At 35.3% G+C, this 27,366-nt stretch overlaps 1 protein-coding gene across 6 annotated transcripts in view; it reads right to left on the bottom strand.

Annotated features, from left to right (window-relative positions):
• LOC127170172 (membrane-associated guanylate kinase, WW and PDZ domain-containing protein 2) overlaps window positions 1-27,366 on the bottom strand; it is a 101,233-nt gene that overhangs the window by 46,021 nt on the left and 27,846 nt on the right. For all 6 annotated transcript variants that reach the window (XM_051117980.1, XM_051117979.1, XM_051117978.1 and 3 more), the window contains exons 2-4: window positions 24,282-24,571; window positions 17,690-17,806; window positions 1,277-1,396 (exon numbers count right to left, since the gene is read on the bottom strand). In XM_051117980.1, coding sequence (XP_050973937.1) covers window positions 1,277-1,396; window positions 17,690-17,806; window positions 24,282-24,561 — 517 coding nt within the window. In that variant the 5' untranslated portion in view covers window positions 24,562-24,571. The remainder of the gene's footprint in view (window positions 1-1,276; window positions 1,397-17,689; window positions 17,807-24,281; window positions 24,572-27,366) is intronic.

The following is a 27,366-nucleotide window of genomic DNA, read 5'->3' on the forward strand; positions in this document are numbered from 1 at the left end:
ATCTTATTGTAAAGTGTTACCATATAAGAATAACAGACAACACAAATATATAAATAAATAAATACAATATTCTTTTGCCAGAATAATTCTGTAAAAAATACAATAAAGTGTAAAAATATGTACAGAACAACCTATAGCAACCTTTTATGTATCATTTTTACAATATTTTACAGTTAAACTGACACTTTTTTTTACAGTGTACTTATTCATAGGTCACTTATTCTGTGATCGTTTTGACTTTCTCATCTGTGATAAAACTGTATTTTAGATATTAGTGTCATATTACAAGACCTCTGTCAGTGTAGCTTAATTCTTCAATCATATTAAAATATAAAAAAATACCATTAAAAGGCATGTTAACAAACTGAAAACAAAAAAAAAATCAAATTCAAATTTTTATTTAAATTACGCTGATAATATGTATTTTGTGTATATGTATATCTGTATTTTATGTATAATCATTTTTATCTTCAGTGTTTAAGCCATTTTAAATATTTTCTTTAAATAATTTTTACTTTAAAAATTCTTTTTTTATTTTTGTGATTTTTTTTTTTTGATTATTTGAATCCATTTTATATTTGAAGCACTGAATTACCATAATGTATGAAATATGTTATATAAACAAACTTGCCTTGATAATAATATATAATATAATATAATATAATATAATATAATATAATATAATATAATATAATATAATATAATATAATATAATATAATATAATGTAATATAATATAATATAAAAAACATTAAGTATCTATTAATATTAAATTAGGGGGGAAATGCAAAATTGAAGCTTTTTCACTAGTGGTCTCAGACTTATGGCCCCATATCATCATATTTTCTTGATATCAGATATATATTGTCTCATATAACACAAAATAAGTTATTTATTACAAATTCCAGGACAACAATTTCCTACTAACAACAAAAGTCCATGATCAGGCTCCAAAAAGAACTAAAAATGACCATAACAGGCTCACGCTTCAAAAGTCATAACAGCTTTGTGTGAGAATCAAAATAAATTGATGATTTTGGGGTGAATGATCCCTTTTAACTTTGAGCTGTTGGACTGACAAGTATTGCCAACACAACAGTTGTGTTGATGCGTGTTGATGTGTGTAAATGGAGCTCTTAGAACTGTGAATCAATAGATCAACACTGGATAAAAAGCACCACAGATGTAATGCATGACCTTAAAAGCATCCACATAATTAATTTCCTCTTCTTTATATTTATAAATTATTCAGGCACAGGGTCATAAATGTAGCTGACCTTTGAACTTTCCGCTCTCCAACAGCGCCCCCGACTCCTCCAGCGAGAAGAACTCCTCAACGGAGACAAAGTTATAGTCGACTCCCGTGATCTCGCCGTCTCGTGGCTGTCTAGTCGTACCTGCGGGTGACATCAAAAACCAAGGGATATGTTAAATACAGCAAGCCCAAATAACTTACAGAACTATTGACAGATCGCTGACCCGTACTACAGCCTTCAGCTCTATGTGTGTGTGCGTTTTCAGATTAAGATGGCATCTTATCCCCTCTCCATCCAGCCTTGACTGACAAGTTAACAGGGCTATGAACAGCCCAGACCAATTACAGCGATCCAGCCTCGAAAATCTGACACGGCCCTCCCTCTTTCCGCAGGCTTTGAACGGCTCCACACTGACACAACATCAATCACAAATTCTTTATCGCTCCTCTACCACACACAGATCCTACCTCCTTTCTGCTTCAATATCTCTAATTAAGAGTCTGATAAGCGAAATCCCCCAGTACATCACAACATGAACATTAGTCCCAGCGCTTCGCTCGGAGGTCCCGCACTCTGCAGTGTGTTTGTTTGTGTGCGTATTGATATATTCACCCGCGGCTCACACAGCCAGGGGCCTGCTGGAATGATTAGACCGAATTACTTACCGCCACACCCACCACATGTCAATCACAGCGAGACAAGAGGACACTCGGAGCGGGGAGAGCGAAATGCATCGTCTGTCTAATTTAAGGCTGGCCTCAAGGGTGTGTGTGGGAGCATATGTGTGTGTACAAAATTAAGCAATGCCTAATGCACACGCAATGTGAGGATTCTGGGCCAGGATACTGCTGTGAACGCTGGAAAGGTTTGTACATATCACGTGTTATGCATTTGCAAACTGCATGTTCGTTTAATAATCAGTAATATACACGATGAATTTATTGACACTATCATAGATCATTGTGAAGACAAGCACACTGCTGTGCGCTTTGCAGATGCACCATCAAAGCGGCAGGCCGCTGGTTGTTTGGACCGTATCGAGCGGATTTCTTCCATGCCAGGGGACACGTAACGAGATGGATAGATGGTTAATAGATGTAAGAAAGAAACGATCAAACAAATATACAAATATATGCCAGAAAGAAGAGCACATGCAATACAGTATGCAAATATTATGAGGACAAATTCTTTAATAAATGTTCTCTGTGTCTTCATTGTAAACTGATTTGATTTGAATTTCCGTAAGAAATGTCAGTCTGTTTGCAACAGATTTGTTTTTTATGGAAGCCTTTTTCTGAAATTAAATAATAAAATAAAATAAATAAAATAAAATAAAATAACTAATAAAAAGTTAATTGTGACCTTATTTTTCCCAACAGTGATGTTTTATCTCACAACAGCATTTGCACTTTACCATGTGACTTTATATTTCATAAAAAGTATAATTCAAACGTTCTTACAAATTTACAATTAAAAACAATTGCCATTATTATTTATATGTGATCTTTGTGTTTCACAAATGCAACTATTTTTCCCATTTAGACAATTATATATCACAATTTTAACTTGTATATAGATCTTATATACAGCATTTATAAATAAATAAAAAAAACTAATTTTGCAATTATTTTTCACAACTATATCTCAGATCTCAATTGTGTCTAATATCTAACCAATCTCAAAATTATTTTTCACAACTAGACCTTACTATCTCAGAATTGTGACTGTTTTTCACAATTGTGTCTTTTTATCTCACAATTATATTTTTATATCTCAAAATGTGTAGCTATTTTTCACAATTGTGCCTTCATGTTTTACAATCATATCTCTGTATCTCAAAATGTTTGGCTGTTTTTCATTATTGTGCCTTCATAACTTTATATCTCAAAATGTGTGGCTGTTTTTCACAATTGTGCCTTCATATTTCACAATAATATCTGTGTATCTCAAAATTTGTGGCTATTTTTCAAAATTGTGCTTTACATTTTACAGTCATATCTTTATATCTCAAAATGTGTGACTTTGTTTCTCATAACTGCAACTTGACATCTTATAAGATTGCAGGAAAAGATGCTGTTTATTCAGTTTTCTCATAAATACCGTTATATTTTACTTTACAGTTTTTCTCAGTCGCTTTGGTGCATTTCTCAAATCATCCTTAACATTTGCAAAGAAGTATGTGCATTTCTCAAAACAATTCGTACAAACAGCACAACACAATGGATTACCTGCAAAAGCCTGTAACTTACTCAAAATCTTTAGTTCATCTATCAAAAGTAAGTATGCATGTCAATGAACATATCAGTGCCTGCAGGATGAAAAGTCCTTGTGTCATTGTTCACAAACAAGATAGTAAAAATGTTTAGTCATGTTGTCAATCAAACAGTGTACTCTATTAGCATTACCTGATGTAAACTATGGCAATAGTTTGCATGCCAGTTATTGTACTGAAATGCAGAAGGCTGCAATTTTTATGTATCTGATATATACATTTAAAAAAAAGTACAAATTTACACATTACTGTATGTGAGATATTGATTGAAAGAGACTGGATAGGACAAAAAAAAAGAAAAAAGAAAAGAAAAAAACACATTACAGAGTCATTGTGATAGACAAGAAAAATAAATATCTCTAAAAGTACACGTACATCACTAAGAAGTCTATTTTGCATCTACATTTACATTTGCAAGATTTATTTTTTAGAGTGCTCGCTCACCTGCACGTTTCCTACCAGGTGTCAAATAGACTTTTATTAGATGTCTTTACTGTAAGATGTTTATGATTTAGAGTGTATGTAAAACTGACATCTTACAGATGTCTGTCAGATGTTTGTACATGGCAGATGCACAAAAGCGAAAATACAAAATTAGAAAGACAAACACAGAAATCACCCCTTAGGCAGAACTTTGCTTTTGCATACAGCACTGTATGAGGAATTTTAGAGAACAGGTTTGTTTTTGGTTAATCTGCATTCCCTTATTAGTGAAAGTCAAGATGCATGGCAAATTTACAAATAGACTAACAGGAATGTGTAGAAAATATACTTGACAGTTTATGACAACTATATCAACCATTTTGCATTTAATGACTTATACGATGAACTAATGACTAGATGTTTTGAGGGGTAAGACTGTTGCACAGAGAACTATATAATACATTTCGAGCAACATGACATTAGCAACTGATAATGTAGGAAAACGCAGACAAATGTACATAATCAATTGCATGAATGTACCAAAGCAATCGCAACTTGTTCAAAAAAATGAGAAACTGCTATTATGATGTGCACAAGTGACTAGATGATGTGGAGGTTGAAAAAGTAGTATTGAGAATTTCATTTCAGATTTGAAAAATGCACCAAAGCGACTGAGAAAAACTGTAAGCCAGAAATTCAAGTGATAATACGCAAAGGAAAACTCCAAATAATTACAAAATAAGTGAAAATATATATGAAAATACAGTTATAAGCTATATATTTGCTATACACTGTACATACTTATCCAACAAGCTCTATAGATTTAGTACATAGCTTGTTATTACTTTTTTTGTTTTACTTAATCAAGCTGCAAATTTGTATATTTTGATATAAAAATACAGTAGTAATGGGATGGCAGTACAGTCAGTGGCATAAAAACAGTTTCTGGTCACTGAAATAGACTTGAAAGGTAAACAACAGCTTGCTACTATTACAAATATGCTAAAATATTCTTCTCCAGATCTTCCACTGTTTTACAAGTCTACAAATATCAGCAAATTTCCCAAAAGGTTGGAGAGGATTGCAGTGATACTTCCTCACAGACACCAGACAAGCTCAGTGTGAATAATTCTCTCAGAGCTCCAGCTAAGTGATTGAAGCACACATCAGAGACATCGAGAACACATTACGGCTCTCTCCCTCCATGAATTAATAACGAGCTCATTAATTGTTTGTCAGGTTTCTGACCCTTAGTGTCACAATGGTGACCTTCTATAAAATAACCTCACGCTGACCTCAGAATACTCAAGGTCCTTCTTATGACAGATTGACAGACCTACAGCTAGACAAGAGCAAGAGTGACACTTCAGTTCACACTCAGCAGAAGTCTTCCTTCTACATTAGTACAGGGGTATTCAGCAAGGCGTACTGATACATCTTATTTCCACTGTGGTGGAGAACCACAAACTATCCTTAAGGCACAAACAAAAAGCAAAATAATGACAAGCACATGACGCCGAAAGGAAAATGATGCAACTTCAAACAATCTTTCAAGCATCGGTTTAGCAGCACTGACATCTAAAAGAATTTTACAGTAATTTATACTTTTCAAAACGCAATCAAACCAATTGATTTGGAAAGTTCATTGAACATCATACAAAAGCAGAGTAATCTGTGCACTGTGCAATCTATTCTCTAAAGAGACCCCCTCTGTACTTACCCATTATAAAAGCCATTTAATTTGATTCTATTGCATGAATAATTGATAAACGGCCGACCGTTTCTTAATTCCTTTAAGCGGTTTAATCCTTTATGTCCTGCGCTCCTCTTTAGCAGTGGACCATGTGAACTCTCTCTCAGCCCACTGGCCCAGTCAATGACTATTGTTCAATGCCTCTGGTTTAATTGAACAGCAGCTATATTTGTTTTATTCTAATGTGCCCTCATTTGGAATCAATACAAAATGACTTTAATATCTGAAAATACATCCTAAAACATTTGTGGTGGGGGTCAGATGGACATATAGTGAAAATGAATTTGCTCTACTAAAAATTGATATTAAAACCTGCTTGTATGCATACTGCTGACCTCTTTATTAACTTGAAATGGGGAATGATGGGATAATCTGCATTACACAATCCAATCTAGACAGAAAATAATAATCAGAAAGTGAATTAAATAAAAAAAATATATATATCAAATGAAATATAAATATGAAATGAAGATGTATGCTGGAGATTTAAGTATTCCACTATACAGATTGTATTTTGAATGCATTACTGCAACATATTTGCACACTCTACTCCTGCCTACAGCTATATGAGACAGACCTTATGTAATAATGGTCTGATACAGTCATACACTGTCTAATACAGTCATTATACTGCAGTCGTTTGACTAGACACGCACTTCTTCTCTTAGTGAGCTGCCTTGCTGTATAAAACCGCAGTCATGTTTACTGTGGTATAAGCTATAATATAAATCTCAGGTGTCCCCAGAGTATGTCTGTGAAGTTTCAGCTCAAAATACCCCACAGATCATTTATTATATCATTCTGAAAATGCCTATTTTGAGTGGAAGCACAAACGTGTTTTCGTGCATGTCTCTTTAAATGCAAATGAGCTGCTGCTCCCCACCTCCTTTTCCAGAACAAGGCTGTGCCTTTACAGCTCGTAGCTCAGATATTATGCTATAAAACATCAGTTGTGCTCAATTGTGCTGAAGTCATGCGTTTTATTCCCATATTCACTTAAACTTCTGATATAGGGTTTTTTGAAAACACATCCGAAGCAGTCACACGGCATGTGAGAACTAAACTAAGTTCTCTTTCATGTCTTATTGCATTTAAACTGTCAAATACACAAAAGTTCATGTTAAAAACACACGAGTTACAAAAACTGTGAAATTAAACAGCTGGGAAAGAAATTGCATGTTTATATTAGATCAGTGTGGCAGTAGCGTAATAGAAATTAAAATTTGACTCTAAATAGTGTTCTGTGCTAGTTCTGTAACAGTATTTTGCTTGAACTTTTGCCATGGTGTTAGAACTGGTAGACTGTTGTCGCTTGCGAAAACATAATGGTAGCCCTGTGGGTGGAAACATGCAGATTAAGGGGCAGTAATGTTTAAAGTTTTTTGGAGGTTGGTAGATGCACTGGAGACTTGATTATAGCAATTAAACATGGAAAAAATCAAATTTTCATGATATGGGTCATTCTGTAATTGTGGGTACATCTCATGTCCATGAAGTATATTTTTAATACGTTTTCATCAATATGAAGCCCCGATGCTTAATTTTCTACTACAAAATTATATTATTCCCAATTGCATTACTATATGTTGAAAAAGCCATATCTTTTGTTCAAAAATCATATTCATATCACATACAACCCTGGTATTCAGCTGTCCGATTTTGTAAAGTTGCTCATTCTACTCTGCATTTAAGCATTTAATGACCTAAAATATAAATTAATTTAATAGTTTTGCCTTCAGTTAGATTAGATAAGTGTTTATTGTGATATAACTTGTTTTATTTGTGTCCGAAAAACCTTTGTCAATTAAGTTACCCACTAGAAAACCCCCCCTCAAAAAGGAATGGTTTGTCCCATTCTTGCATAAGTATGATGATATTTCATCTAGAAGTACGTGGATGAAACACTAGATGTTCTCTCTCTTTCCCCTAATATTGGTTAAACTAGCAAACCTGTGTCAGAGTGGATTCATTGACCGTCAACAGTGTTACACCAGTATTACTGCTGCAAATTTTAACAAGACAATTTAACTAAACCTTATGTTTTGTTTATGAAAATATATTTCTAAACATACCATATGCTCAGTCGTACCAGGCTCAGTCGTACTGTTGAGCATAGGCCCAAAACACTAAAAATGTCAACTAAGTTACCTGTCAACTGTGGTACCCAGTAAAGGTAACATGATGGACGGTAGCAAACATAGATGGTATTTTATGCACATATTCCTACAGATCACCTTTATTTATATAGCACTTTATACAATATAGATTTTTTAAAGTAGCTATGTAAAGTCATGTTTGGGATTTTTGGAAAACAGGAAATGTTTTTCTTCACACTGTCAAATTCTAAATGTACCCCTAATTATAGAATGACCCACATGTCACCTTCAAGCAAATTTTCATGAATCCAGTAATTTCAATGGGAATCAACGCATATAGGAATTTTGTATGGTTATGAAAGACTTCCGCAAGCAGATTTCACAGCGGGTTCAAATTGGTCACACAAATTTGCCACAATGACCAAGAGAAAGAGCAGTGTGATAATGAACAATGGACTTTTTACCTGTGAAATTTTGCCGATATGCGAATACACTTTTTTTTGGCAACATCCTAATAGAAACAGAACTTCAAAAGTAACCAATTTAGAACATTCTACATCGGTAGCAACTCTGCATCACATCTGATTTCAGTTGAGATGTTAGCATGTTGCTAAGCTAACAGAGTGTGATTCTATTAAGCACAAAAATGCATAACCCATATACTAGGCAACAGTTTATATTGAATTAGTAAAAACTATTTTTATACTCTTTGTTATTTAAATAATTATATTTGGGCAGCAGCTATTCAAAAGAAGCTATATGCTGTTTACAATGACTGTAAACAGTGCTGGATACCATGTGCGCCAAATGTAAACAGATACAAATAGCATCATATTCACACTAAGTGCAAATACTGATATGTGATATTCATACAAAGTGTTAATAGAAATCACATGCTGATAAATTATCTGAGCAATAGTAAAAAACACCTTTTGTTGGCAATTTGTACCTAGAGTAAATACACACTGCCTTTTTATGATCAAACCCATTTGGAATATTCAGAAATTGGATGGACTGTAAATTGACTGTAAACAATATATGCAATACTGACTTAAAATAAGTCCACTAACACAATGCAGACACAAACAAAATATGTTTACCACAATATAACACTAAAAATCAACACAGGATTTAACATTTTTCATGTTTGTCAGCAGATTCAAGGTCAGGCTTTGACTCTGGCTATTTGCATTGATTTATTTATTTCATTTTTGACCTTAGATCAAGGCGTGATGGTTTATGCATTCACGTCGCACCAATTACTGTCAACATTACTGCTGCATATATTGGACAGGTAAAGTATGACTACCAAGCTGGAGGCATGCAGACTGTTTACTCTGCTATTTTCCATCTCTGTCAGATGAAACTAGAGCTCTCAGCCGGAGGACTCGGCAGGCCTTCCTGTCCACTCTGTTTAGCCACACTAAAGCCCCTTCAGGGTCAGGCTGAGTGATCTACACAGCTATATTCTACACTGAAGAAATAATTCACCCAAAAATGCTAATTCTGTCACCATTAACTCATGTCGTTCCAAATCTGTATGACTTACTTTCTTGAATGAAGGTACATTTAAAGATGGGACAACTATCACTCACTTTCATTGCATGAAAAAAGAGCTGCTTGGACATTCTACTAGATAAAAATTAAGCATTCAAGATACTCAGCTGTCAGTAGAGCTGATAGAGCTGGTCTCAGAGTATATGAAACGTAAAAGCCAAAACGGTAACAAAAAGAGTGAAAAGATATGAAAAGAAACTGCTGACAAAACAAAAACGTTCCCATAAATTTATACAACACCTGCCTGGCAGCACTGCATTACAATAGCTCAGCTATTATTACTAACAGAACACCTCTATTATAGTCATTACACCACTATAATCACAATATTCACTATATCACTGTGAATGAAATTTGTATTTTTAAATGACCTGTATTGAAGTGAGAGAAATTTATTATTTTATTTATTTTTTATTTTTTACTTTATTATTTATTTATTTATAGGCTGAATGAAATCTGTGTCATTAAATGTGGAGAAACTTATTTTTGTGTTATTTTTGCTATTGTTTTTGTGTTAGTTTGCAGAAATTGTACTCTTTACCTTAACAGCATACAAAGGGTAATTTATGCATCACCTGAAAGCTGAATAAATAATTACTGACGCATGGTTTGTTCAGATAGGACAATATTTGGCTGAGATACAACTGTTTTAAAATCTGGAATCTGAGGGTGCAGAAAACCTAAATATTGAGAAAATCACCTTTAAAGTTGTCCAAATTAAGTTCTTAGCCATGCATATTACTAATCAAAAATTACATTTTGATAAATTTGCAGAAGAAAATTTGCTAAGTATCTTCATGGAACATTACTTAAAGGAGAAGTCCACTTCCAGACCAACAATTTTCAAATAATTTACTCACCCCCTTTTCATCCAAGATGTTCATGTCTTTCTTTCTTCAGTTGTAAAGAAATTATGGTTTTTAAAGACAACATTTCAGGATTTTTCTCAATATAATGGACTTCATTGGTGCCCCAATTTTGAACTTTCAAAAAGTTTAAATGCAGCTTCAAAGGGCTCTAAATAATCCCAGCCGAGGAACAAGAGTCTTATTTAGCGAAACAATCGGTCATGTTTTTTAGAAAACAAAAATTTACTTTTTAAGCACAAAAGCTCGTGTAGCACAGGCTCTGGGATGCACGTCCACGACGCTATGGTCACGCGGAACGTAGGCGGAACTACAGACCCAGTGTTTACAAATAAACGCGCAAAGATTAAGGAAGTGCAAGTAAGTCAAACGCTGTTTACAAACAAAAAGGTACAACAATGTCAGACGATTCTGAAGTTTCTGAGCTGGAGTACACAGACGATGAACTTACCCGTGTTTCTTAGCGGCGTGGACACGCATCCCAGAGCTAGTGCTACACAAGCTTTTGTGCTTAAAAAGTACACACATTTTTAATTTTCAAAAAAAAATGACAGATCGTTTCGCTAGATAAGACCCATCTTCCTCGGCTGTGATTGTTTCGAGCCCTTTGAAGCTGCATTTAAACTACATTTTGGAAGTTCAAAATCAGGGCACCAATAAAGTTCATTATATGGAGAAAAATCCTGAAATGCTTTCCACAAAAACCATAATTTCGTCTTGTCTTACTCTGCCTGGACTGGTTTTGTTCCGGTTTATGGCAGTAAGGGTATATCGAAAAACTCCCATCTCCCTCATCTTCAAAATCATCCTATATCGCTGTTTTCCCTTTTTTGTTAAGGGTGTTTGATCTTCTTTGCATGTTCACTTTGCAAATGCTGGGTCAGTACTTCTGCACTGATGTAAGATGATTTTGAAAAGATTTTTAAAGTTGAGGGAGAAAATATGATTGGAGTTTTTTGACATATCCTAACTGTCTTGAGCCAGAATACACAGAGTTTATGGAAAGAAAGGCAAGACGAGCACTTGAGATTAAAAAGTATTTAAATTGTATTTTACTAATGAAAATAACCGATCATTTCGCTAGATAAGACCCTTCATCCTCGGCTGGTCTGCAATCGCATTTAGGATCATTTGAAGCTGCATTTAAACTGCCTTTTAGAAGTTCAAAATCGGGGCATCATAGCAGTCCATTATATGGAAAAAAATTCAGAAATGTTTTTCTCAAAAAACATAATTTCTTTACGACTGAAGTAAGAAAGACATGAACATCTTGGATGACAAGGGGGTGAGTACATTATATGTGAATCTTTGTTTTGGAAGTGGACTTCTCCTTTAAGACTGGTTTTATGGTCCAGGGTCATAAATGTAAATAATAATATATACAATAGCCGTAACACAACAATATAACATTAATTTTAAAGTAATGTTATCCAACACTGATAATTACACAGTACTTACATCATATAAGACAATATAAGAATGAGGAAACAGACCATTTTGAAAAATGAAAAGAAAAATCAGCGGAAATATGGAGCAATAGCAAGACAGCTGCTCACTGGGCGGTCTTGTTTAGGAGACTTTGAAAACAAGTTCTCTGCATGCAATAACAGACATCATAGTCACTTTCCTCTGAACAAATCTGCGTCCTTTAAAGCTCTGACTGCCTTATGATGATTATTCATAATCTGAACTCTGTTCACTATCATAATAGAATCAGCTTTTTCAAATGCAATCTGTCAGTCTGTGAAATCAGTCTTAATGTGATAATCAGATATAGTGTTTTGAATACACCATCAAAGAGGGCTAAATGTAACATCTCCAATTATAATTTTGCTCAAATATTGCATGATATTGCAACATAGAGTATTATCTGCAAGTTCAAACACAATGGGTGACTGAAAATTAAAGTGCACAGTGGCTAAAAGTATTATCACACATCAGCAGCTGAAACATCTGCAAACATTCCTGTTTGTACAAACCGCTTTTGTTCTCCAGGACTAACTGCAGCATTTTAGGTGAGGAGAAAACTGGGAATTAAAGTACCTAGCTGTAGGGGTCCTTCCTCTATCAGGAGACTGAGATGAAGAGGAAAACAGTGTGTTTTGTGTGTTCACTGTTCTGTGTAAGTATTTGAATAATGAACGTTTGAGGGTGTCCATGTGAGAGCAGCACGTGTGGATCTTGAAGTGTGTTGCCCTATCACAAATGAAGCTTATGTGTTTTGGAAGAGCCAAAGACAAGCTCAAAGGCATGCCTGCAGTTATTGTTTGTGTGTGTGTGTCTCTCTAAGCAAGCAGAATGGCACACGGCGGGCAGCGTCAAGCTCGGCATGACCTACTTCACCATAAATCAGAGATTACCCCACTCAAGTCTACGCAACATTTCAAACGCACTCCCACACATGCTCAAACACATGTGCAGAGCCAGACGCCATCATGTCCTCTGGGTAAACTAAAAGAACTGACTGAAAACTTCTCAAACAATGTCTGAGGAACAATGAAAGAGAAAACAGAGCGCCAGCCTCACCAGGAAGTTCCTGAAGTGGCCAGGAAAGTTTCACAATTTATTCAAAGTCCCCAAAGGCTATTCAGTTCACTCAGTGGCCATCTTGGTAACACTCCAGACAACTACTTTCTATAAGTAATAGACAACCCTGCTGAAAAAACAACAACAACACAAACCATCACAGAAATTCTAATGGATTCTTTTATGAATACCATTACAAACATTATAAACAATCAACTTTTAACCATTAAAACCATTAAAAAAATGTATTCTGTGGACATATTCCATTAGGATTTAGTGGTTTTAACAAGCCACCAACAGAAAGCAACCAATTACCAGTAGAAACCCACAGGGTCAAATAAAGTTTCCATTAAAACCAATACAAGTCTTAATATAACCAGTAAAAGCATTACAAATTTGGTTATGGTGTCTATTGTTTTTTTTTCAGTAAGTACAGCTCCTGTCAAAATGAATGCAGGAAGACTAAAATTTCCAAAACTGTTCATCAAGATTCTGCTTGAATAAAGCAAACAAACTTAATAAATGGTAACTGGCTCTTTTAACTGAAAGGCGAGACTTATACACCTATGATTTTCCCCTCTTTATATGTCTCTGGTAATAATTCCACCGTAAAAACTAGCAGAACTTCATCTACTTAACAAAAGCTTATGATTTTGATAGAGGTTAATCCAAATCTGTGTCTTATCACTGCACAAAGATTAAAATGGGAAAGAAATTACTCAAAATATAATTAGGATTTTAAAGCTCAGGATAAAGAGCAGAGAAAAATGAAGCAACAGGGAGTTCAGCGGAACAGGGGGTGTGAAAGAGAGACGACTGATAGAAAAGAGCGTGAAAAGCAAAGTGAAAAGCATGGAAATGTTAAGAGCCCATCTTCAATGGTTCTCTCTCACAGAGTGTCAAAGATATGCATTCAAAACACCACTGCTCATATTAAAGGATTGTAAAAAGTACAAAAATGATTTCTTCAAACATTTCTTGGCATTCCACTAGAAAAATAACAGCTTGTTGGGTTTGAGGATGAGGATGCTATGGAAATGACAGACAAAATTGATTATTTCGTAACTATCTTCACCTTTCCCTTCCCTATCTATTTCGTTCTCTCGCATCCTTCCTTTCCTGTCGCAGTGAAACCAGTTGGAGCTGTCAACACCTGCTTTCTAATAAATGGATCACACCCCAATTAACACTTCATCAGAAAAACTGCAGTACCTTGAGCTTGATCAGTCTGCGTGCAAGATGTTAAGCGCTGTTACATGAAATAACAAGCTCATTTTTGAGGACTTTCCTGGGTTGTTTAAATTTTCGTGTGAATGTATTTAACCGTAGAAAAGAAAAATTGCAAATGAATCAACGCAATGAGATTAAATGAAGCAAATGGAGACTTTTGCTTTGGTTTTCTGCTTCTCAGGTTTGTCTCTTAAGAAAAAGACTCAGAAATGGTCCCTATTAATCTTACCTTAAAGGGGACCCTAGGCATTAAGACTTGTATGGCTTAATATAAGGGAAATTATGTCTCTTACTAAAATATGTAGTAGAAAACCCATTAAAAAATGCATGTTATTTTAAAAAAATCCACATTCTTTTAAACATATTTTGCCATTACTCTGATGTGGAATGGTTACATTTGGTAAGCTACTGGCGGTACCTGTTGCTGTTTTTATCACAACTTATAAAGTAAAATATTGATACGATGACCACAGCTTCTGAAAGAGCTTACGGGTTTAAGTGAATATAAACATAGGTTTAAACCAAATGCTGTACCATCGATTTTACCCACAAGAAGTCAAAACACCCTTGATATCGAGTGAACTCTGTGCAGAGAAACTCCTTTAGAGGCTGCAGCGTCATGACAACATCAGCATGTTGAGTTTCTTGTCTCTGCCATTTGTAAGTTCTACTAAAACTTAAAACTTTTCTACTAAAAGGCTCGAAGGCATCAGGGCTAAAGTTGAGAGAACAAAAACATGGGTCTTTTTTCGTGGGAAGTTTTTTTCGTTCACAGGCATCTTCCCTTACCAAAAAGAGGTATACTTAAAGTTATATTTTATTAAGTATACTTAAGTAAGGTTCAAGTACATTTGTAAGTATACTTTATGTAACAAGTATACAAATATTTATACTAGTAGTATACTTGTAAGTGTACTATTTCAGTAGTCCTTGGGAGTAAATTGGCCCATTTTCTAGTATATAAAAGTATATTTTAAGTATACTTTAAGCATAACAGTACTAAACTTGGAGTACACTGCTAGTTAAATCAGTGTTTTTAGTTTGTACTGCAACTATACTAAAAGTGAACTTATAGGTGTACTAATAGTTTGCAAATTAAATACTTGTAGCAATTTTAGTATACTTTGAGGTATAGTCTCAGTAAACTACTAGTTTAGTAGTTTTATACTGCAAATATACTTGTAAGTTTTCTTTAAGTGAACTTTACATCATGCTTTAAGTATAGATAATGGGAATCTACATCACTGCGTATTGCATTCTGGCTAGTCGCCGCCATGTTTTAGGACACGCTAAATAGCGTACAATGACAATTAATACAAATCACTAGAAGAAAAAACGACTGTATTTGCGTTAATATTTTTAAGAGCTGCTTCCACTTGCTTAGAATAAATGTACTAATATTGGAATCCATTGCGTTTATTCGAGAACTTGTGTGGTCAGAACACGACACATACACATCCACAGAAATCATATGACCGCATTCTACTGTACCACACACAGGACCGAATTAATTTCTCTTTTGCAGTTTTTAATAACTAGGTGGCGCTGAAATATCTGCCAGATAAATTAAACACACTATAGGTTGATCTCAGCCAGCTGATCATGTAAGTGAACCACCGCTCTGCACATTTTGTGTGGATCTCAGATGTCTGTTCTTTTCAAAAGTAAGTGCAGTACAGTTCGAAGACAGCGTATATGTTCCATTCAACGAACTCAATGAATTTAAATTGCAAAAAAGACTATGATTTGGATTCAGAGTGATAATGAAAACGTAGACAGAGTCGATCAACACCCCAAAGTTTGACAGTCATTATTACCTCTTCATGGGCTGACATTTTATTCCACAACGTTACACAGTTTTGATGCTGTTTTATGTTGGATGATCATGTTAGATTACGTGTGGAAGCATCTGTTGTTTCGGTTTCTTCTTCGCATGTGTTTTGGAAATTCTGTATAGAATATGTGTAATAGAGCCCCCTACTATATAACAATGAAAACATTAATTCTCTGAGCATAAGTATAGCTCAAATATATTTTGACTTTTTCTAAGTATAAGTCAAGTGTACTTAAATGTCATTTTAAGTATATTTCTGAGAAGTACATAAAGCACATTTCTGAAAGATGCATGAAAAGTAGATGAAAGTATTTTTAGTTTAAAAGAAGTATAATAATAGCACACTTGAATAAACTTATTTTTCATATGGATTCCCCTTCTTTTCTCCTCTTATTATTGCTAGGAAAGCAGTGAAGACTTACATTGCTTCTCTTGTTGCCCTTCGACTGAAAATTACAACCAAAAGCTGCACAATATGGCCTCATGCCAATATTTTATTTTCCCAGTTGTGTTGCGGTAAAAATAGCAACAGGTAGCACAGTAGCTCACAGACTGCAGCCATTTCACATCATCGAAATAATGGCACCTCCCCATAGTCCAAAATATGTGTAAAACAATGTGGAAGTCTTTCATAGGTTTTCTACAACACATTTCAGTTAGAGACATAATTTACGTTATATTAAGCCATACAAGTCTTAATATAAGAGGTTCCCTTTAAATTCCTTAATTCTTACAGTATACAAACAGTTTCTACATAGTGAAAAAATATATATGAACTGTGAAAATAAATAGTGTCTCATTTAATTTTATTTTTATTTGTCCTAAGGACTTCTAAGGGAAACATCTGAGACAAAGTTGATACCTACAGGCACTATCAAAACATTGCTTTGTTTGTTTAAGCATTCAGACACAGCAACAGCTAATCCAATAATGTGAGTTTAGGGCAGGGCTATCTGTTTGTTTGACCAATGACAGAAAAGCATTTGGGAAACCTCTTTGGAAAACAGTTACTTTTTTATTCTGTCTGCAATGCTAGTGAAACTACACACTTTACATTGAAACTAAACATAAATTAGACCTCTAGGTCTTTTTAAGCTTTAAACAGTAACCCAGGCTCATGAAAATATGTGCCTCTATATACATTAATACACCGTAATTATGTACCTTACTGCACGTTTTGCACCAGCTTCAAAGTGAAATGTGGTGCTAGAACAAGTTCAATACGCGATCGTGGCACGTTTTTATCATGCTGGTATAGGCATGTATTGCTGCATTTTTATTACGCCGTTGATTAGAATTCAAATATCCAGGTAGTGTCGCTAAAGATTAATGCTCTATCGTGTTGGAAAGATTCCCTACACCAAACCAAACCCTAAACCTACTGGATAGTGTTAACAAATGCAAAGTTGATATAAAAACGGATTTGTTGATGCAGCCATGCTATTTAAACTTCGTACCGGAGCTCAGGTGCAGCGTCGTATCGCGTAGGCAACCAAGCAACCCTACTAAATAAAAAAAAACAAATGCATATGAAGTTATATATGCAATAATAACATTCAAAAGTATAATTTTTCAAATCACACAAAATGTTAAAATTGTTTTGAAATCTTAACAATACTCTGTAAATAATTGTGTGAAAATTAGGCTTTACTAATCAAAACTCTGTACCTGTAAATTAATCTTCGTATGAAAAGTAATTAAAGTTGGCAGAGTTTTACTGCCTCTAGTGTTCATTTCAACTTAAAACTGCAGTGATTTGTGCAAACAAGTGTGGTTTTTCAGTTTTGCAGAAATATATATATATAGAGGCACGTATTTCCAATGAGCCTATGTTGTTAAAAAGGCAACTTCTGAACAGTATTTTTTGGGGTACTCACAGGGCACAGCTCTCAAGTAGAGGTTTTCTCGGATCACCTGCTGGAGTTGACTGTCCATTGAACCCGGTGTGAAACATTTGCTCAGGTATAACCTTAGATCCTTGCATAGAGTTGAGCCTGGAAAAAGGACAGAAAAAGAATTAGAAAGGGAAAGATGGACAGGTGAACAAACAGAGACATTCTGATTTAATACATACAGTGAGAATATCCCATACATTAACATTTACAAATGAGACAATGTGCTTACCCAACTTAAAATCTGCAATTCAAAAAAACTGAAGAGCTTGCGAAAATAAACACACACACACACAGATAAATTCTGCCCAGTCCCTGGAGGCGGTATTGATTAACCTTTGTAGATATTAGAGGTGTTTCGAATCAATCAAATGAAGCCAGGGTTGTTCTACCTTCTGGCCAGAACCGCACAGAAATGCTACCGAAGACTTCAATTCACATGTTTATGGTCAGTATAATGCCGTACTGCACTATGTAGAAACACATTCGGTTTATAATGAAAAGTGTGTGCCATGCAGAGACGTTCCCACACACACACATACAGCCTTGGATTAAAGTGAAAAATGTCACACACGCAGTCTTGGCACGGCTGCCCAGTGCTCCACTCAACATGGCTGATCTCTTTATTTCATCTGCTATGGTTTATGGTCTCTGATGACAGGCCACTTGGCTGTTATAGATGAACAGAGTGCCTCTCGAACCCATCAAAATGACAGACCCACCCCCACCCCACCTCTTCTAGTAATAAAACACAGCTCACAGTTCTCATAAAGGAACATAAGCCCTGAAACCACATGAGCGCACACACGCACACAGCATATAGGTATGAAATGACCGCTATGATATTCCAGGAGAATGCAGTTGCTGGTCTGCTGTTGTCCTTGACCTCTGTCTACTTAATTTAGCTGAATTAGTGTGGATTGCATTAGTTAGGGTCAGTGATCTGCACAAAGTAAGTATCAAATGTCAAAGCTTAACTAGTCTTGCATTGTTTGTGCTATGGACATGAATGGTACCTCGAATCATGTAGCTTGTTACTTTTCTAAACGTAAGAAAATTTCTGATTCCTGGAAGGTACAACAACCAAAGAAATCTGATGGATTTACATTAAAGGAAGGAATTAGGTTGTGTCTATATATCAGAATCAAAAAAGAATTGAGTTCTTTTGACTTAGGTCAGTAAGCAACAACATCACGTGATAGTCTCGTGAATGCATATCACAGACTGACACAGAAGAGAAGAAATTGTTGAATAAAGTCGTTATTTTTGTTTTCTTTGCGCACAAAGCTCACATAACATTACACTTGAACCACTAATGTCACATGGACTATTTTATAGATATCCTCGTGATTCAATTCATATTGATTCTTGGGGTCACAATTCGATTAAAAATCAATTCACAATTTTTCAACTTTTAATCATGATTCACAATTTTTCATTGTATTTTCTGTGCACACTGGACATCAATTGCACCAGTATTTTAATATAAAAACACACCAGTCTATAGTATGGGTGGTCCTGACCCAAGAAATCAGTGTTTCCTATTAACTTTCTAATAAATCAAAAATATTTTACACTTCCCATTAGGGATGTGTCCCACTGTCAAGATGTTGCTAAAAAAAAAAAGGAAAAAAAAGGGATGTGTCCAAATCCGAATACCATGTTCAGAAAGGAAATGACATGTACTACGAAACCCCTAAATACCAGATAGGAGGAAAAAACATATTTCAGTGCTTTCACTCACAATTATATTGTTGGGTAATTATACTGTATACAAATTGTGGGCACCAGGAAGCCGTTAATAATATGTGGGGCATTGAAACCGCTTTTGAATGCACATTTGCTTTTTACTTTCACTTTCGAGATTCGCCATCACACAGAGCAGCAGTAGGCCTACTTACCACATATTTTACAAAATTAGATGTTTGTCAGTGGTGCTCAGGATCTGAAAATCATTTCCTAGCATCCTATCAGTCATATCTCCTTACTCTGTTTATGTGGTAAGTGAAGGCAACTACTAGCAAGTGGCTAACCATGTTCTTATAGTGGCTCCATAGAATGCGTTGTACATTTCCCATGCCTTTCCGAATACGGATTCACTATTTGGGCACATCCCTTCCTATAATAACAAAAAATCAACAGTTAATATTATATATTTCCACACACTTGCCCTTGCTGAAAATAGGGCAGGATTTATTTGTTCGTCCTTCTTCATTGCTGTTGCCTTTCTTTTTACAACAACAGCTATTATTATTATAGTAACTAGAAAATCGATTTTTGAAATTTGTGAATCAATGCAAATCACTAGAACACTGAATCGCGATTAATATGTGAATCGTTTTTTTCCCCATCCCTAGTCAGAAAGCTCTCGGATTTCATCAAAAATATCTTAATTTGTGTTCTGAAGATGAACAAAGGTCTTACAGGTTTGGAACGACATGAGGGTGAGTAATTAATGACAGAATCTTCATTTTTAAGTGAATTATCCCTTTAAACACCACTCAGAGCAACTATATAGCAATTACCTGGCAACTTCTTTGAATACTCAAGAAACATTATAGCAACCACCAAAAATGTCCAAGCAACCACACAGCAACACATTAACACCAATAAACGCTTCATTAACCGCATAGCAATGCAGCAAACACTATTTAGGATACCTTAGCAACAACCCACAACAAACTAGCAACCCCCAACTGCATAGCATATTACATTTGGGTTAGTTCACCCAAAAATGAAAATTGTGTCATTATTACTCAGCCTCATGTCATTCTAAACCCACAAGACCTTTGTTCATCTTCAGAACACAAATTTTAAGATTTTTTTATTTTAAGAATTATTTATGGGCTTTTTTATGCCTTTATTTGTTCGGAACAGGAAAGCATTGGGTGGGGAATGGGAAGCAGGATCAGCAAAAGACCATGAGATGGGATTCATACTCGGGTCACCATGAGCATAGTTGCACTGTATGCACTAACCACAAGGCTATTGGCACCAACAGATACACTGGCTCCTCTGTCACCAGCACCACACATATACATTGTGGTACTCTCGTGAATGGTGGTAGAGACTGAGACAGAAGAAAAGAAATTCTTGAATAAAGTTGTTATATTTGTTTATAGTTGTCCATAACATTACGGTTGAACCACTGATGTCACATCGACTATTTTAACGATGTCCTTACTACCTTTCTGGACCTTAAAAATTTCAGTTGCATTGCTGTCTATGCAGGATCAGAGGGCTGTCAGATTTGATCAAAAATATCTTTTTGTTTTCAGAAGATGAACAAAGGCCTTTCGGGTTTGGATCAACATGACGGTGAGTAATTAATGGCCAAATTTTTATTTTTGGGTGAACCATCCCTTTTAACACCACTCAGAGCACCTCAACAACTGCATATAAATCATCTGGCAAACATCCAGAGTGCACTAGAAATGCTCAAGCAACCACAAGAATGTCCTAGAAACCACATAGAAATGCTTTAAACACCACTCATAACACATCAGCAACAAGCAGCGACCTGGCAACCACCTAGAACAACCAAAAAAAAAACATATTTTAGCAACCACACATCAACACATTATCAACCATTTAGAATAGTCTAGCAATGACATAGCAACATGTCAAAAGCACTCTAGAAAGCTTATAGCATCCACCAAAAATACTGTAAAAACTCATTAAATGCAGTAAATGCCACTCAGAATTGCTGAGCAGACATATACTAATTATCTGGCAACCAACCAGGGGTGCATTTCCCAAAAGCATCGTTCCACTGAACTCTATTGGTAATGATGGAACTTGCAACCATAGCTGCTTTTGGCAAATGCACAGTACACATCACAGATCATGGTGGCAAATCTTGCACAGGTAAGCATCACTCACATTTTCTTCTTCAAATATAACATTTAGTTTAATAATTTATCATCCGATAGCAATTCAGTCAATTGCAGAAGTGCAAAACCAACATGAAACATTAGAAATGAAACAGGTCTAAATGAAACAAATCCTCAGGCGTTTACTATGATCAATTCCACTGTTTGAAAGACAGAGCTGCTTTTATAAAGACTTGGATGTATTTCAGCAGGGACAGTACATATTGATCTTTTTTTAAAATAGAAGTGCCAGAATTAGCACAAAGCTCCTCTTCTCCGTGGCCACTGCGTTTATATAGGATACACGGGCAGATCAAAGGACAATATTAATAACAGAGCAGGATGTGTAAGTCTGTATTTCTAGGTCTATAAGGTATTCTCATCAGCTAATGCAACATACAACGGTGAATTATAACCTTACTGACAAAGCTCAATTTAATACTCTACAGTTAGTATTCGGAGGTGTTAGAGGTGTGAGAACAGCAGAGAGAGAGAGAGAGAGAGAGAGAGAGAAGGGGGGATGCAGAGGACTCAGGTCGCTCATCAATCTAATAGAGGACGGAAGAAGTCATGGTCAGGTGTGACAAACTGGTTGACAAAAAAAAATCATCATGCTATGACACCTTGTGATAAATATCAGCGCCCCCTACAGGTGACATACGACCTATGTGACATCAATACCATAATCCTGCAACCTGAGACCAAACTCTCTATATGAACATGTGACAAAGATGGATTTTGTTCAGCTTCAGAAAACACTTTTTGCTGTCATGGTATGTCATACTGTTATGATATTAAGAACACTTGATATAGAGGTGTAGTTTGGAGGACTAACTTCTAACACCAAAATGTCATGAATATTCATACAGTTGAGGTCAAAAGTTTACATACACCTTTTATTTTTTTACCAAAATTTTTACGCTTAATCCTTAATACTGTGTTGTTACCTGAATGATCCACAGCGGGGGTTTTTTTTAGTGATAGTTGTTAATGAGTCCCTTGTTTGTGCTGAAAAGTAAAACTGCCCACTGTTCTTGGTTTTTCAGCATTTTTGTGTATTTGAACTCTTTCTTTTTACACTGAGGACAACTGAGGAACTCATATGCAACTATTACAGAAGGTTTAAATGCTTTGATGCTCCAGAAGGAAAAACAATGCATGAAGACACGGGTGTAAACTTTTGAACAGAATGAAGATGTGTACATTTTTCTTATTTTGCCTAAATATCATATTTTTCCCCCATTTAGTACTGCCCTTCAGAAGCTTACAGAAGATATTTACATGTTTCTCAGAAGACAAAATAAGTTAAATTTACCCTGATCTTCAAATTCAAAAAGTTTTCACCCCCTGGATCTTAATGCATTGTGTTTCCTTCTGAAGCATCAGTGAGCATCTTTTTTTTTTAAATATCTTATTCAGGTAATAAATAAATAAAAAAGAATGTAAATTCTGCAAAGTGTATGTAAACTTTTGACCTCAACTGTATATTTTACATAAAAACATCAATTTACACACTGTTCATAATCAGTGTTGGGGAGTAACTAGTTACATGTAACAGCATTACGGAATTTAAATACAAATTAAATGTAACTGTAATCTGTGTGAAATGTGTAATTAAATAAGAGTTATTAATAAAAATGTTAATGATTACAAAAGAAGTTACATCTGAATATTTTTTGTAAAAAGCTAGGATATGTTGAACAATGTTATTTTGTTGCTTTGCCTGTTTCTGAAGTGCATGAATGTAATCAAGTATAATTAGTTACATTACTGTAATAAAATAATTGAAATAGTTACACTACTTAATACCTTTTAAATAGGGTAAGTTATAACCTGTAACGTATTACACTTCCAGTGTAACCTTCCCAAAACTGTTCATCATTTTAGGGTCAGTACCAGTATTATTTATGTTTTTTTTTTTTTTTATCTTTTGTGCTCACCAAGGCTGCTTACATTTGATCAAAAACTGGCATTGTTATTGTTAAATAAAACTGAATCTATTCAAAATTAATGTTGTTAATTTAAATGAAACTGAATAAAAAGTTTATGTTGGAGTACAAAAATAAGTAAAACTAAAACTGAAATAAAATTAAAGCTAATAATAAAACAGCTTATAAAAATGACAAAGCACATACTATTACTAAAACTTAAGCTAAAAAAAAAAATTAACAAATGCTCAAAATAGTAAATAAATATTATAAATTATACTAAAATAACTGTCAAAACTACAGTAAAAAATGTAATATTGTGAAACAATATTATTACATTTTAAAATGATTGTTTTCTATTTTAGTATATTTTAGAATATAATTTTAAACGTGATAACATGAATTTTCAGAAGTCATTACTCCAGTCTTCAATTTCAAATGGTCCTTCAGAAATCATTCCAGTATGCTGATTTGCTGCTCAAGGAACTTTTCTTATTATTATCAATGTTGAAAACAGTTGTGCTGCTTAATATTTTTGTGGACACCATGATTCAGGGTCCTTTAATGAACAGAGAGTTCAAAGGAACAGCATTTATATGAAATAGTAACCATTTGTAACATTATAAAGTTTAATCTGTCCCTGCTAAATAATTATCAATTATCAAGGACCACTAACAATGTTAAAAACGAAAGAAAGCAAAAAAAATATATACATATTTAAAGAACAAAAATCCATGTTCAACCCAGACAACTGAGATTGTACAGTTCCAACCATACCTGGAGACACTGTCTTGATGCGGATTGGATGGGGGCAGGAGTTTAAGAGCCCACGCACATCTCCTAAAGTCAGGCCCAGAACAGGAGTTCCCCCAATTTCTAAGATGATATCGCCAACTGTGATCCCTCCCCCTGGTGCAGCAGTGACGAACGGGAACTCTCCATAATCAGCCCCACCTCCGATGGCAATTCCCAGCTCTCCAGAGCTGCCCACCAATGGTACAAAGATCTCCTGCACTTTAGAGCGCCAGTGCAGCTTCTTTACTGCAACCTTAGACATGGCCAATGAACTGAAAGAGAAAGAGGGATATAGACACAGATTAAATTCATGTCAGTAGGGAATAAACATAGAAAATCCAATGCAAAACATTCAGTGTATTGATGTATGTTATGTATTTAAACATACAAATATGGAAGAAAGACTGTCATATGGGGTTTTAAAAGACTAAATAATCCTGGAACATTCATTTTTTCATGAACTATTTCTTTGAATCTGGCTGAGATGGAGCAGACAGATCAGAGAGGGCAGGAGGTCAATATGTGCCTAAACAACAAGAGTGTGTCCTCATTTCTATGTGTGCTGTAAGGAGCCTCCAGACAACTCAACAGATGCCATCTCAGTGGGAGGCACAATGAACACAAACCTGCTTCATCTGAACAGGTGGAGGCTCTTCAAGGCAAACGTGTTATCTTAAGTAACCCCTGAACAATACACATACAGTAGCCCCAAAAATTATTTAAACGCTCAAATGAGTTTTATACATCATCTGAAAGATGGATAAATTGAATTTCCATTGGTGTATGGTTTGTTAGAATCAGACAATATTTGGCTAAGATACAACTATTTGAACATCTGGAATCTGAGGGTGGAAAAAAAAATCTAAATATTTAGAAAATCGCCTTTAAAGTTTCCAAATGAAGTTCTTAGCAATGCAAATTACTAATCAAAAATTAAGTTTTTATATATTTATGGTAGGAAATTTACAAAATATCTTCATGGAACATGATCTTTACTTAATATCCTAATGCTGGCAACCACAGCTGCCAGTAGATTACCGTTTTTTTACAGGGAATTTTTTTTACAGTGTAGTATGTAATTTAACAGATATATGCTGCTAAATTACAGTTGTATACTGTAGATGACAAAACGGCATTTTGCTGTTAATTTCAAAAACAGTAGCACACAGTATTTTTACAGTAAGATGCTGGCAACCACAGCTGCCAGTAGATTACCGTTTTTTTACAAGGGAAATTTTTACAGTGCATAGTTAAACCACAACTTTGTAAATTTCAAGAGAACTGACTTCATAAAGTAACACTGACCCCAGCTGACTAAAAATCATTGCAAAAAAGTTACGTTACTTCTGAGAAAAGCTCTAGCAGCCTTTGTTCGCAGATGCCTCTTTATTTGATATCATATTATCTAATGCAATGAAATGAATACATTTTTAGTATGGCTTAAGTGCCTAAGTACTATTTTGGGCCACTTTACAGTGTTTTTTCAACAAAATCCTCCAAAACTGTCCTACTGGGGCCTGCGATCTGTAATATTAGGCTGCACATACAAAATTACTATTGCATAACATAAACACAAAGATTTCTGAAATGATGATTTACAGCTGTATTACAAATGTGTGTTACAAACTGTGTCTGTTCTTCATGTAGCTAGACTCTTCATGTCACATAACATTTATTAAATGTCTCATGCAATGATTAAATTCAAATTAATTGCCAATTGCAAAATGAAAAGTTAAATCAGCTGTGATTTTTGTACTTCAGATTTTTAAAAATATTTATAAATGGTAAATAAAACAAAGATAAATAATTAATCTAAGAAAAAAAAAATCACCCTGTTCTCACTCACAATATTTTTCAGTTTACTGGAGTAAAATTCAAGTGGATAGACCCCTGATGTAAAGGTGACAGACCATGATTTGAAGAGACTACGATTTTTAGACCTCAGAGCTTTAACATGCAGAGATGCCCCACTAAGTGACAGTTGGCCGGGCTCACGCGAGGGGCAGGTGCAGTCTGAGCGAGAGCGCCTTGAGACATGACAGTATTGGAGCAGCGCTGTCATTCCCTCGCCGGCCCCATCTCCAATCTCTTACTCGGGAGCGACTTTAAAGCGGCAGTGATGTGTGGATGTCCGGCGAGAAACAGATAGGGGAAAGAGAGAGATAATCAGAGAGGGAGATCAGGACAGGACAGATGGCGAGGGAGCGCGAGGGGCTGACAGAATGAAGGAATGAACGTAAGAGGAGGGCAAGGAGTCGGGTCACGGAGGAAAACGCAGAGGTAGGTTAGTTAGAGGACTGATGCCAGATAGAGCAGGAGATAGCGGGAAACAAGAGAGGATAAGGATTAGATAAGATGGGGGAAAATATGTCTGTGACAGCCAAAGGGGATAAAGCAGATCAAGCAGTCAATATAGAAAAAAGAGCAAGACGACTGCCTTACAAATATTTGGAGTGGAAAAAAATAATTTTGCCAAAACTACTACAACAATTGTTGCTCTTTCAATGGCATCACAACATTATAGCTTGTATAGGTTGTTTGAAGGTGATGTCAGTATACTATAATCATAGGTTTTAATGATTTGATGTATGTTTTTCATTTGGTGGATAATAAAATTGCTAAAAAAAAATGCAAAAAAATAGTTAGGAACCATTTAGCAACCACCTAAAAACCAAGCAGCTATTTAGCAACCACCTATACACTAGCAACCACCTAGCAATGCCTTAGCAATCAAGCAACACCCTCGCAACCAATTCATCACCCAAGCAACAACCTAGAAATGCTTTAGCAAGCAATCAGCCATCTAGCTACCATCTAGAACACCCTAGCAACCACCTAGCAATGCCTTAATAACTAAGCACCTACACAGTATACCCTATCAAAATATGGCAACCACTTAACCAACACAGAACACTCTAGAAAGCATCTAGCAACCACTCATAACAACTTAGAAACTACTAGTAATGTTGTAGTGACCAAGTAACCATTTAGCAACCACCCAGCAATGCCCTACCAACCAATCAAATAATTAACCATCCAGAACAGCCTAGAAACCATCTAGCAAGCA

Source organism: Labeo rohita, chromosome 8, assembly GCF_022985175.1.
Source record: "Labeo rohita strain BAU-BD-2019 chromosome 8, IGBB_LRoh.1.0, whole genome shotgun sequence".
Taxonomy (NCBI): domain Eukaryota; kingdom Metazoa; phylum Chordata; class Actinopteri; order Cypriniformes; family Cyprinidae; genus Labeo; species Labeo rohita.